The sequence below is a fragment of the Indicator indicator genome, chromosome 30, assembly GCF_027791375.1.
Source record: "Indicator indicator isolate 239-I01 chromosome 30, UM_Iind_1.1, whole genome shotgun sequence".
NCBI classification, from domain to species: domain Eukaryota; kingdom Metazoa; phylum Chordata; class Aves; order Piciformes; family Indicatoridae; genus Indicator; species Indicator indicator.
Window position 1 is genome coordinate 3,321,534 of NC_072039.1, and position 13,050 is coordinate 3,334,583.

Below are 13,050 nucleotides of genomic sequence, written 5' to 3' on the forward strand. Positions count from 1 at the left end.
GTAAGTACTTGTAGGTTTAGTTATTTATCAAGCATTCAGGCAGTTCTGCCCTCTAATTAGAAAGAGGGAAATTTAAGATGCACTTTGTTTCCTGAGAGGGCTGTGTGTCCTCTTTTTCTGTTACTTTTCTGGCTCTGGTACTGCTGCACATCACTTTAAGTCTTTAAACATTGCTTCAGTCTTTAATGTGTACAACCCAACTGAGATTTCTGTGAGTAACACAGCTGCTGATAATTTAAAAAGCCCTGGTGACTAAACTTATCTCAAGACAACTTTCCATATCATCAGAAGAAATACAAGGGTACTCTGTATGTTCAGAATTTCCTCTCTCTCCATTTGAATTGGGTAACCAAGAATTTAATAATTAAACCATTACAAGCCAGGAGTAAAATAAAGTTAATAACTTGGCATGCAGTTCACAGCAGATGCATCTGTGTAAACTGCAAGTCAAAATAATCTACACATAATGAGAAAAACATCTGAGCTGACCAAGATCCTCCAAAAATCAAACTTCTATAAAAAGCTGCAGAGGGGGGGTAAAAAATGGAAAGGAAGTTCCAATGACAACGTTTCCTAAGACCCTGATTCAATTAAAAGCTAACCTGCTTTTCCTGTTTGAAGGGAAAAGTTTGCCATGCTGGAAACAGGCAGAGCAACAGAAACAAAATGAATTAAAATGTGCAGCTTAGCACTCTCTTATTTAATCCAATCTATTGAGGCAACCCAGAAAAACATCTCAGCTATGCTATTAGGGTCTGAGTCCTCATATGAGTAATTACAACCTCACTCATTACAGGCTCAAAATCTTTGCAATTATTTCTTGCTTAACTGCATGCAGGGTAAGACCTGACAGCTGCAAGATCATCTGGGATGCAGGTACCCTTTCTTACCTTGTACATCAACAGCTTTGGAGTGCTTGAGTGTTTTCTGCTGGCATTTAGAAAAGGAATCAACACTGCAGCTGATAAAAAGATAGCCCAATAGTAGCCTATTATTTCTCTTTAAAGGACATTAAGAATTTCTAGGGCTAGGAGGTTGCTCAGGAAGGCACCTATTTGCACTGCAAATACACAGGCTGCTGTTGGCAGTGGAAGCCACCATTACTTTGCTGAGTCAGGAGTATTTCTGTGTTGCTGGACACAGAAATTAAGTGCACAAATGAAAACTGCTTAAGTTGTATAAACCAAACCTTACCCACATGCAGGCCTCCAGCCTGACTTTTGAGATGATAGCCCATAAAGAGATGGAGCCTTCAGCTGTCTCCTCATCAGGGCAGATAATTTGATCCGGATAAGGAGGCTCAGGAAAATTAACTGAGTTACATTCATATGCAGCAAGAGTAACTGATGCTATGTGTGGACCCTGAAAAACAAAAAAACCCACAAATCATTTCAAATGCATTTTATGTTAGTTATAATGAAAGATTACATTGAACCCCCACATTTATCCCTGATGCAAGGAGCTAGGCTGAAATTTAGTGCATCTTGCTCTGGCCATTAATAGTGTTGGGGTTTGGGGGGCTTTAGACCATCTGAAGTACAACATTGAGCTAATAATGCTCTAAATAAATAACTAGGGAGAGAGAGAAGGGGGGCAAAAGGAGATGGAGAAGGGGGGAAAAAGGGGGAGGGAAAGGGGGTGGGAAAGGGAGAGATAGAGGTGGGGGGAAAGGACAGAAAAATGTTTAAAACTTTAAAATGTATTTCTGGCCTACAGCTTTATTAGAGCAGGTGCTTTCCCTATGGTTGCTTTTAGAGGATGGAGGCATTAAAATTCAACATTAATTTTTCTTTTTTTAGTGACTGGGATTATGCCATTTTATAGCAAACCTTCTTAACTCTTAGATCTTTCTCCAAACCCCAGTTGCTTAATTTGTGTCAGTTTTTCTGTGCATACAAGGAAGTGACCTTATTGCTGTTTGCCACAAATGGTTTGGAACAGAATTCAAAACTTAAACACTACTAAAATGCCAAATAATTGGATTGCTTCTAGTCTCCATCTCACATTAAAGGATTTTCTTTTTTCAGACAGATCTCCAACTAAAACTAGCACACACACACACACAAAAATCTATTCAAGAACTGAATTACTACATAGTTGGAAAACCTGAAAGAATTGCCATTATTTTAACACAAAGAAGTGAGAAGCAATTCAAATAGTCCATGGTCTGAACACTACAAGTTGTAGCTAAAAAAGAAATCCTTTAGCAAAAGGTCAGAGAAACATTGGGGAAGAAGGGAGGGGGCAGGGTGGAAACTACTGAGTTAAACTTAAGTCTTTTCCCAAAGTCACAGCATTAAATAAATTGTGACGTTTGCTTTACATGCAGAACAAATGACACAGCTCCTGCTATTAATTATTTGATGGGGGTTGAGGTCATGTTGGGAAGCAGATCATCAACAACTTTCTCCTTTAAATGAGTCACGTTTTACTGGACCAATAAGAGAGCCTGATATCCCTCCCAACCCCAAATCAAAGCTGAATTTATTACAGGATAACGAGGAGAAAATGGGACAGACCTCAGCACTGCCATTCCCCTGCACAAGGCTTCCAGAGCTCGCTTTGAAATGCAGGAGCCCGAGATACATTCAGAGGAGCCCGAAGGCATCGTTTGCACATCAAAGGGTGAAATTCCACAGCAGGTCTCACACAAAAGGTGAAGCTGTTCCTAGACTAGCTGGGAAGATTTGAGTTGTGTTCACTCACATCAACATACCAGGTCCCACTGAAGAGACCAGAGCACTGGACTTGGGCAGTCACATCGATACTGTCATTTTTTTTAGTGGCAGCGAAATAGGAATGTTGAACACAAATATCAGTTCTATTTTTCTCTGTGACAGCTGGGCCCATTGCTGCCACATGTAAACGACTTGAAATAAAACCATCTCCTGGCATGCAATTGGTAAGAGACAAGCTGCTTTGATACCAAGCAAATCCTTTTATTTATTCCTTGTTACTTTACAGGGGACTAATTCAAAGTGCTTTGGCATACTTTGGGTTGTATAGATAAAGAGATGCAGGCTGCTGGGATGAAAATTGAGGTACAGACTCACCCAAAAAAAAAAAAAAAAAAAAAAGTTCATTGAAATAAAATTGGAAAAGAGAGGATCCATAATTGATGCACAAGAGTGATTACGACAGGGAAGAGAACAACGAATGGCTGAATGAACCAATGATTAATGATGTGAGTTAGTGACACTGCTACAGGCTCTGATGGCAATGAACTACTTTTACTACCTATAGTAAGATCATCCCTGTCCCCAGTAGCTTCCTACCTAAATAAATAACCTATTGATATTTCACTCATTAATGACAGATGCAGAGGGAACCAAAACTTTCCTAAAATAGTCAATTATGTTTATGTCAAACCTGGGAACCTCTTTTTCCACCATATCTTGAAACTTAGGGAACTTACAGATTTATGGATTGGACTGGGTTGGAAGGGACACTCAAAGGTCATCTTGTCCAACCCCCCTGCAGTCATCAGGGACACCTTCAACTAGATCAGGCTGCCTAGGGCCACATCAAGCCTGATCCTGAATGTCTCCATGGACAACGCACCAACCACATCCCTGGACAGCCTGTTCCACATTTTAACCCCTCTCATTGTGCAGAATTTCCTCTTCATGTCAAACCTAAATCTCCCCTGCTCCAGTTTCAAACCACCACCCCTCATCCTGTCATCACAAGCCCTTCCAAACAGTCTCTTCCCAGCCCTGCTGTAGGTCCCCTTCAGATATGTTGCTCTAAGGTCTCCTGGGAGCCTTTTCCTTCCCAGGCTGAAGAGCCCAAATTCTTTCAGCCTGTCTTTGTAGAAGAGGTGCCTCTTGCCTCTGGACCCACTCCAGCAAGTCCATGTCTCTCTTGTGTTGGAAGCCCCAGAGCTGGACTCCAGGTGAGGTCTCCCTCCTGACAACTACCTTAGGTCAATAAAGGTCTCAAACCACCTTATTTAAACAGATGCTTTTCACCTGCAGAAACTTAAAATAAAGTTCTCTTGAACAGCAGATTTGCATGGAGGAAATCCCCATGTACTTGAGTTGTAAATGACCATTTCCTATGTTCCCTTGAGAGTAAGGGCAAGGTGGTTGCTGAGGTGGTGAGATCCAGTGTGTGAATCAGGAAGTGTGGTTTTCAGTTCCACCAAACTGGGAAGACACCACACTACTACAGTGTAACTACAGCCAGCTGCCATGGGAGACTGCTACTTTCAGTGTTACAACAGTAAGAGACAAAGTCCATTGCTACTACAACAAGGCTCCCCCAACACCCTTGCAAGGTCTCAGTGATGGCATTACCAGCATTTCTTCTCCAGCTGCATACAGCACACGAGGTGTGTAAAGAAGACTCTAATCTCAGGAGAGCAAGCAATGACACAATGCCTAACTAATGCAGGCTGCTGCATCAGCTTCTTGCCACAAGCAGCTTCTCTCAATGGAATTGCCATCCTGCTGTACAAAAAAAGATGGGGACAGGCTGGAAAGTGTCCAGAGAAGGGCCATGAGAATGATCAGAGCACTGCAAGAGCTGCCACGTGAGGAAAGGCTGAGAGAACTGGGTTTGTTCAGCTTTGAGAAGAGAAGGCTTAGGGGAGACCTTATTACCATGGACCAGTACAGAAAGGGTGGCTATCAAGAGGATGGAGACTCCCTTTTTACAAGGGAGAACATGGAAAAGACAAGAGGTGATGGGGACAAGTTACTGCTGGGGAAATGCTGACTGGAATCCAAAAGAAAATGTTTCCCCATGAGAACAGTCAGATGTTGGAAACATCTCCCAAAGGAAACAGAGGATTCCTCTACACTGGACAGTTTTAGGACTGGGCTTGCCAGGGTGCTGGGCCAGCTCATTTCACCTACACTTATCACCTAGGAAGGTTGGACCAGATGATCCTTGGGGTCCCTTCCAGCCTGGCATTCTGTGACATGGCTTAACGGTCTCAAAACATTGCCTCCTGTTCCAAGAGCTCTCCCAGTCTCAACAAATGTTTGCAAAAGGAAAAATTTTACAAGTAACCAATGGAAAAAAAGGCATTTCACAAAGCAGCTGTAAACGGCCAACAAGCCACCTGAAGACTACACCAGTTGAACACAATTCTTCCACTGCAATGTTAACAATTCTATAATGGAAAAAAAGAGTTGGGAGTTATGGAACCCACAGAAGCCACATTTTAACTGGAATAAGAAATAAAGCATAAATGGTTCATTTAGAGTGATGAAGTGTAGAGCACTGGAGCTCAGAGGGAGCCAAAGGAAAGCAGAACAATCCTGTGTCCTCCTCTGGCAGCAGAGCCCAGCTGTCCAAATGGACAACGGCTTGCAGCTTGGCAGCCTTCGTGCAACATCTCTGACATCTGCTTTTGTTCTAGCTCAGCTCTGAAAGCTTACACAGAGCATTAGACTTTCACAAAGCCCTGGTTACCAAGCACCTCAAAACAATGGTTGGCTAAACAGGACCATGGTTGCAGGGAGGGTGGGGGGTCACTGGATGTTTCATAAGAGAGGTGCCCTTTGCTTTGTGTTTAGCAACTGTGATGGGTTAACTCAGAGTGGAAGAGGGAACCCACTTCAAGTGGGCTTTAGGTGGCACCTTTGGAAAGCCCCAGTCCATATCCACTCAGATGTTTTCTCTATACTCCTCCCTGTGCCAGAAGGATTCATTCCTCCACATTTTTTTAATCCTCTTCACAAATAATACCTCCTTCACCCTCTCCTCCTCCTCCTTCTCTGCATGTGGCCCCAGTAAATGCTCAAGACTGTTCTGCCTCTCTGCAACAGCTCAGTGTATTTCAATACTTCAGGAAACCCTCTGAAATACCTCCTCTAACTACAGCTCTACCTTTGAGGAGGGCATTTGCAAAACTACTTCAAATCTTGTCATACTGGACCAGAAACACTCAACCCAGGAGATTCAGTAGACACCCAGCTTGCCAAACCAGGGAAGCGTTGCTGAAATTCAAGGCATGTAAGATCCTCAACACCAACTGTCTTTCCCTCACCCTTGTTCCAATGGTTTTGTTCTTCCCCCCCTCCTCCCCCTTTCTTTCTTTCTTTCTTTCTTTCTTTCAAATTGCAGGAGGCACTAACAAGGGCTAACAGAGAAGAAATTGAGAAACATTCTGCTGACTCGGGTGAGAAGCATTTGCTTGCCACTGCTGACGACCAGAAGGAGCCTGTGGTTAGGTTGGAATGTGATTTGTTAGAAATACCTCTACAATTTACAAATCAAGCAAGACAAGATCTGGTCATCAAGATCAACTCAACATAAATCTTTTTTTTTTTGTTGTTGTTGTTAGCAATAGTAATTTAGGGGAGTTTGGAAATCCCTATCTACACAACCCTCGTGTCTCCTAGAAGGTAACCTCAAACTCTTGAGCTCAGAGGCCTTCAGGGAAGTTTTACTTCAGTGATTGAATGCACCCAAGTTAGACACTGCTGATCCTTAGAAAGAAGTTACTTTAAATGCTGTATTATGAAATTTCTAGAAAGTATAAGCTTTTATCTATAAATTATGCTTGGAAATGCATCAGTGCAAGCAGAAAGAGATGGCAGCCACATGGGGAAAAAAATAAAAATCAAGAAGTAGAAATCCTTAACAAGATGCTGATATGTATAATTCTTACCACAGAAAAATCTTTACCATAAGGAAAAGTGACTGAATATCCAATTAAAAATGAATCATCTTTTCACATTATTAATCACTGTGCACCCAGTCTGTGAATGCAATGAAAGCTCCAAACAAAATCCATATCAAGTGTTGGTTTCTCACATGCCCCCTCACAGAACAGTCACCCCACCAAAGTGAGATCAGCACAAGAACAACCACAGCTAATTTTAACCTTTTATTTTAAGGGGAAGGTACAATTTTAGGCTGGCTTTAATTTAGAAACATTTCACACAGGAAAGTGAGATGTTTGCCAGCAAGAAAAATACCACACTCCACTCACTGCTGAACTTAATGCACTAAAAAAAAAAAAAAAAAAAAAATCTGTTTTCCTCCATGGATACACTGCTTTTCACACTGGGCTCAAGCCTCAGCCCTTCCACAGGGGGGAAACATGTCATGTTATATTTGATTAAGATAAATTGCAAAAACAAAAGCTTGCTTCCCATGGGAAACATCCTGCAAGCACTGCCCCAGGCGGCAACTCATCTCATACTTATCTATGAAGTCATTACACCTCTCAAGAAAGTAACACCACGTTTACAGCATCATTTTTATCTTCAAGAGCAGTGGACAACTACCCACAGAGAAAAATACCCTGTGATTAAGAGGGGGAAGAAGCTTGATCTGGAGGTGACTTGTAAATATGTCCATCTAGTCAGCCTGTCTGTGTTAGGAGATTAAAACGTCTCGTGATTTTATATGGTGTCTGGTATGCAGGGCTGGCTCTACAAGGGGGCAGAATGAAGAAGGATCCCATACCTAGAGCATCCTCAAGTGACACAAACACCCACCAAGTGGTCAGGGCCAGTTTGAACAGATCACCAGAGCATTTCAGGCACTGTATTAACTTGACAATCATACGTCTGTTAGCAAGTTTCTATTCCCACTTCAGTCAAGCCTTGCCCCACAGAGCAGAGCTGATGGAAATTCCAAGCCACGAGCCACAAGCTCTGAATATGACTGAACAAGAACCACGGAGGGAGCAGGCACGTGGTACCACTGCACGCACAACAGGGCCACCTTGCTCTTTGAGGAGGAACATCAAAAGCAGACATTTTGTGAGGTCGTGCCCACGCTGCTTTCTATAGGAGCAAATAGACTCATGTCAGGGAAAGGCCCAACTGGAAGAATCCAAGTTTGTTCTCTGGTGCTGACAGAAGATAAAAAAATAACCTGTCAAGCATTCTTTCCTTCCCCTTCCCTAGCCACCCACTTATAATTTCTGAAGAATAAATCACAGCATCCATTCACATTGACACTGGTAGTGAGGACTGGCTTTAACGTCTCCAATTAGAGACAGCCGTGCACTGTTATCACTATCTGCAGCCTGTTCAAGGAAGCAGTGGCATGAAAAGTATAAAGTTCAGGCTGTGCATAGAAGAAAAAAAAAAAACCATCAGAAACTCCAAGGGAGCAAATGAGGAGAAAGCACAACATGACCTCCCAGCAGAGATATGGGACACAGAACCAGGGATGACGAAGTGGAGAGCAGATAACAAACAGAAGGTGTCAGCATCTGAAAGGTAAAGTCCATCACCCTTCAAAAGGAGGGGTTGTACCAATCCCCTTACCAACTCCTCAGCTTGTTGCAAATTCAAATCACTGTGGCTGGCCCAGATGCTCAACATAACTTAATTATTAATATGACATTGATATTTTGTGGATTTCTGAAGTCAAAGCAAAGTAGCTAATCCCCCCCCACATGGACGCACTTCACATGAGCTGTTCACTGCCAAGGCTCCAGCTTCAGGCAAACCATCCAGGCTCTGACGTGCACCACTTCCAGCAGCACTGGAAGCCATATATGGCACTCACAGTCACACCATTTTGAGCTCTGACTCATGAGGTCCAGCAATTCATGGTGGGGCAATATGGGAGGTTATTGCTTCCAGATGTTCCACCAGCCCCTACACCAGGGGTTACCACCCTCAGAGCAGGACAGCAGGACTGGCAGTTGCCAGGCTTGCCCCCAGCAGAACTTAAACCACCATCGGTTTCAACTCACATCAGCATGCCAGACTGGGGGCTGGAGGCTCAGTTCACAACCTCCCAGGCTGAGCAGCAGCACTTGAAGGAATAGTTCTCCCATGGCATCATCCCAGCCAGAAGCGCTGGTTTTATCCTCTGCAGGTATCTATCGCAGTCTGACACACAACAACAGTGGGTATACTTAGAGGGACTAAGACTCCAAAACAACTTTTTCTCCTTGAAAACACCAGTTTTAATCTCAGATTTTTTAAATGCAAGCAAGCCACCAGAAGGTTTAAGAAACACCCAGGTTACACAACTCATCTGGCAGCAGTGTCCAGTTTAATTCCTGGACCTCCTGAGTTCATCAATGTATTCTTAATATCAATGCTGCAGATTCAAACAGAGCAGAGCCTGTATGAGCTGTAAGCAGGAGTTCCCATTAAGACATGAGTAGCAAAAGTCTTTTTTTTTTTTCCCCTCTTTTTAATTTCTGTGTTGATTCAAATATTCCAGGATGTTTCAGTTCATTGTAGAAAGCTAAGGACAGCTGGAGGAAGTAGGTTTAAAGCCATGAAGGAAACGAATGAGAGAATAAGAGTCACAAACAACCACAAACAACCCTCACACAAACAGGATCCATTTCAACTTAGCTTAGAATTAATGTCTGTCTTCTGCACCACCCCTCCCCCCCCCATGTATTTTTCTTTCAACTACCTGAAGTCAATAGCAGTAATCTGAGCACGGACTTTAGACAGAATCACTTTTAATCTCAGTTTGGTTTAGGCTGGCAAGTTGACATGTGAATTGAAGAACAGTATGGATTGCAAATGAACACCTCACTTAACAAAAAGAATTCAGCACTGGGAAGGGGAGCACAGCTCTGCCCTCCTACCTGGCTGGGGCTGCTCAGCTTTTGTTTCTCATTTTTTCCCCTTTACACACAGAACACAGTTTTCTGGGTTTCTCACACTAGATTTGAATGATCCTCATGGAAAGAGCAAAACTACTCCTAACGTTGAAAATCATGATGAAAATACTCTTCTGTTAAAGTCACAAGTAAATAAATGGAGTTAAACAAAATTTAAAAAAAGGGAATAAATTCTGTGGATTTCCAAATTATTACTCTTCATAGAAGTGGACTAAGGCCTATTTTGTGAGCTCTTCTTTTTAGAAGCAATTCAGTAATTTTATCATGAGCCTCCTTACGAGCTCAGTTCCTGGAACCAGATAACTAAAAGGAATTAAGTTTGATTATAAAAAGTTTTCAGTAGTCCTGGCAGGAAAAGAGGTTTTTATTGTGGTTTGGGTTTTTTTATTATTTACCCTAACAACATTTTTTCTTTTAAAAGTCAATGAGCTCATTATTGCACATGGTGTCTGGATTTTCAATCTGCAGATTCTACCCTAAACCCGTTCAGAGATAGGGCCAAAACATGATTGTAAATCTCGAGGTTCTACCCTAAACCAGTTCAGATAAGGCCAAAACATGATTGCAAATGTTCAGATTCGACACTAAACCAGTTCAGATATGGTCAAAACATGAAGTTAAATCTTCACACTCTAACCTAAACCAGTTCAGATAGGGCTAAAACACAAATTTCAGTTGCAAAACTACCACACTTTTGGGAGGCCAGAATGTGACCCCTCACCAAAGCCAGACCCTGGAACCAATTCAGAACAAAAGCAAGACATTGAACCCTCAAGTCCAGATAAACTCCAAGTGGCTCTCTAAAGCCAGTGCTGTCAAAAGGACACTGTCTTTGCTATTCACTTCTCTTCAAAGGCATTTTTCTGTTCTATTTTCATGGCCTGAAATTACTGTCATGCACTCTTTCCACTCTGCTGCAGCACAGCCCAGGAAGAACGAAGTGACAATCCCACATACTACAGTCCTGAAAACACTGGAACTCTGGTGTGACCCCCGCACACAGAACATTCCTATTGTACCTCACGTTTCCTGTTTGTGCTGCTCCACAACCCCGGCCACCAGTGCAAGCCCTTTCAGCAGTTGCTCCACTTGGCTCTATCAGCAAGCCAGCAGAGATCCACATTGAAGAAACAAAAACACAAAACAAATGTAAATAGCCAAAGCTCCCTCTGCACTTTTGACCTGTAAGGAATTTGCTTCCATTCATCCCTCACCATTACAGATTCTAGCAGCCCATACACAGAAGGGGCCTTCATCATTCCTTTTTTGATGGGCACGAGTTCTGTGCTGGTTCTGTTTGCCTCTGCTGCGCCTTTTCCAATCCATTTGCCAGAGCTGAACCGAAACCAGTTCAGGAGGCAGCATGTTGGGTTAGGCGGCAATGGTGGTGTGGTCCCAACCCAGCACTCCACCTAGTGTCCCCAGCTCTGCCCCAGCCTGCTGCTCGCCCACAGCTCATTCATTTCACTCCGTGGCAGCAAACAGACCTCTCCAAGATGTACAAAGGCAAGAGATTCCTGACAAGTTACCCTCAGCCATCGTCTTTGTAGTTGGGAAGTTGGGTGATTCATGCCATTTATATTTTAATATAACATCAACAGGAGAGAAAACATCTCAGGACTAATTAAAAAACCAAACCAACAAAAAAACCAAAAAACCAACAACAAAAAAAGAAGCTGCTAAAAGCAGTATTGAGAGTGGTTAATCAGAAGAGTTTTATTTCCTACAGAACCACGTCACAATAACTATTTTTAAATTGTTGTTCTTAACAAATTGTGAAAAACCTTTAATGGACTTTGGGAAAATAAGCCAGCAGACTTGTTTTGAAAGTGTCAGAATAAAAAGGATTCTTGGAAGAGCGGCCTGCTTCCCTGTTTCTGCGCTGAAGATCCGCTCCGTGCCAGCCCTGAGCTCAGTGCCAGTTTGCAGCACGAGAATTGTTTCCCAAAAGGCAAATTTTACATTTAGTGCTGGCTGCAACTAAGGCATCAGCATTAAATGAGGAACCAATACAGCAACGTTCAGACCACTTCGTAATGTACAGAAAGTTCTTGAATTGCAGAAATGGCAATAAAAAGTCTATTATCAAACCAACAAAATTGACCTCTCCCTCCTACACCAAGATGTATGCAGCAAGAATGTTCTGGTGACCAACAAAATCCAAATCAGATGTGAACTGATATTACCCAGAGGCAGCAACACCCCCCTACTGAGAATGCTTCAGACTGTAAAATGTATTTTCAGCAAACTGTTTCCAAGTAATCTTGTCCCAGCTAGCCCTGTGCCTCCTGGCACTTGAATTTATGCTGGTCCAAAAAAGTAGCTGATGAGAGATGCTCTGAAGAATCCAGACAAATGACAGTTTGCAGCCCTGGAAAAAACAGCTAATCGGGCCAGGGGAATGAAACTTTGGGACATGGTTTAATGGCCATGGTGGTCTTACGTCAATAGTTGGACTCAATGATCTTAAAGGTCTTTTCCAACTGAACTGATTCTGTGACCTCAAGTTATGCCAGGGCAGGTTTATTAGGTTGGACATTAGGAAGAATTTCTTCACTGAAAGAATGGTCAGGCATTGGAACAGGCTGTCCAGGAAGGTGGTGGAGTCACCATCACTTGAGGTGTTCAAAAAACATGTGGACATGGCACTTTGGGCCATGGTTTAGTGGCCATGGTGATGTTGGGTTGACAGACTTGATGGTCTTAGAGGTCTTTTCCCACTTTAAGGAATCTATTCTGTAATTTTGTGATAACACTCAGAGTCTTTCATATGCTGCTGCTATTGCATAACTGGGGATGTGACCTGCCCAGCTCCCAGGCTGTGCTTACAGACAGTGTGACATGGGAACAGTTGTATGCAGTGTTTCAAACAGATGCACCTGTGTCACAGCTGAAGAAGCTGAGGCTCAGGGCCTGAACAGGTGCCTACATGCCAGCAATTCCTACCCATGGGCACTTTGTGGCAGAGACAATGCTGCGAGCCTCAACAAGAGCTCAGCAGCACATGGGTGGGCCCGGGAGCATTGTTCTCTAGGCATGTAATTGCATTCCCAGCAATCTCACTGTACATACACACTTAAAATGAGCAATTAATTAAAAGCAATTTTAAAACACTTACTCAGTCTATTCTCTATTGCCAGCAAATCCACGCACTAAGGCACTAAGGCAGAAGAGGATTTGCTGCTTTGTAACTTCTTGTTTCTTTGACTCAGTGGAAGGAGAAGTTTGACCATAATGAAGAAATGTAATTAAAGTACATGGAACATGAAAAACAGATCTACAGTAATGTAAAAAGTTAGTAAAGTGACTTCCCCACTTAGCCTATTGTATTTCTACTTTTAGAGGCAACTGCTGCACAACTAATAAAGCAAATTAGTTTGAAACTCCTCCTTTTGAAAGCTGGAGCTCCTCATTTCATTGTTTTCAGATGGGTTAAATCCAGAATACTGCTCGGAAGTAACTTACCCTTAAAAGTTGTGCCTACA

At 42.7% G+C, this 13,050-nt stretch overlaps 1 protein-coding gene across 1 annotated transcript in view; it reads right to left on the bottom strand.

The window, feature by feature from the left end:
* The window catches only part of VMP1 (vacuole membrane protein 1), a 65,702-nt gene that overhangs the window by 39,231 nt on the left and 13,421 nt on the right, over positions 1–13,050 (bottom strand). The window contains exon 6 of the mRNA XM_054394146.1: positions 1,195–1,362. Coding sequence (XP_054250121.1) covers positions 1,195–1,362 — 168 coding nt within the window. The remainder of the gene's footprint in view (positions 1–1,194; positions 1,363–13,050) is intronic.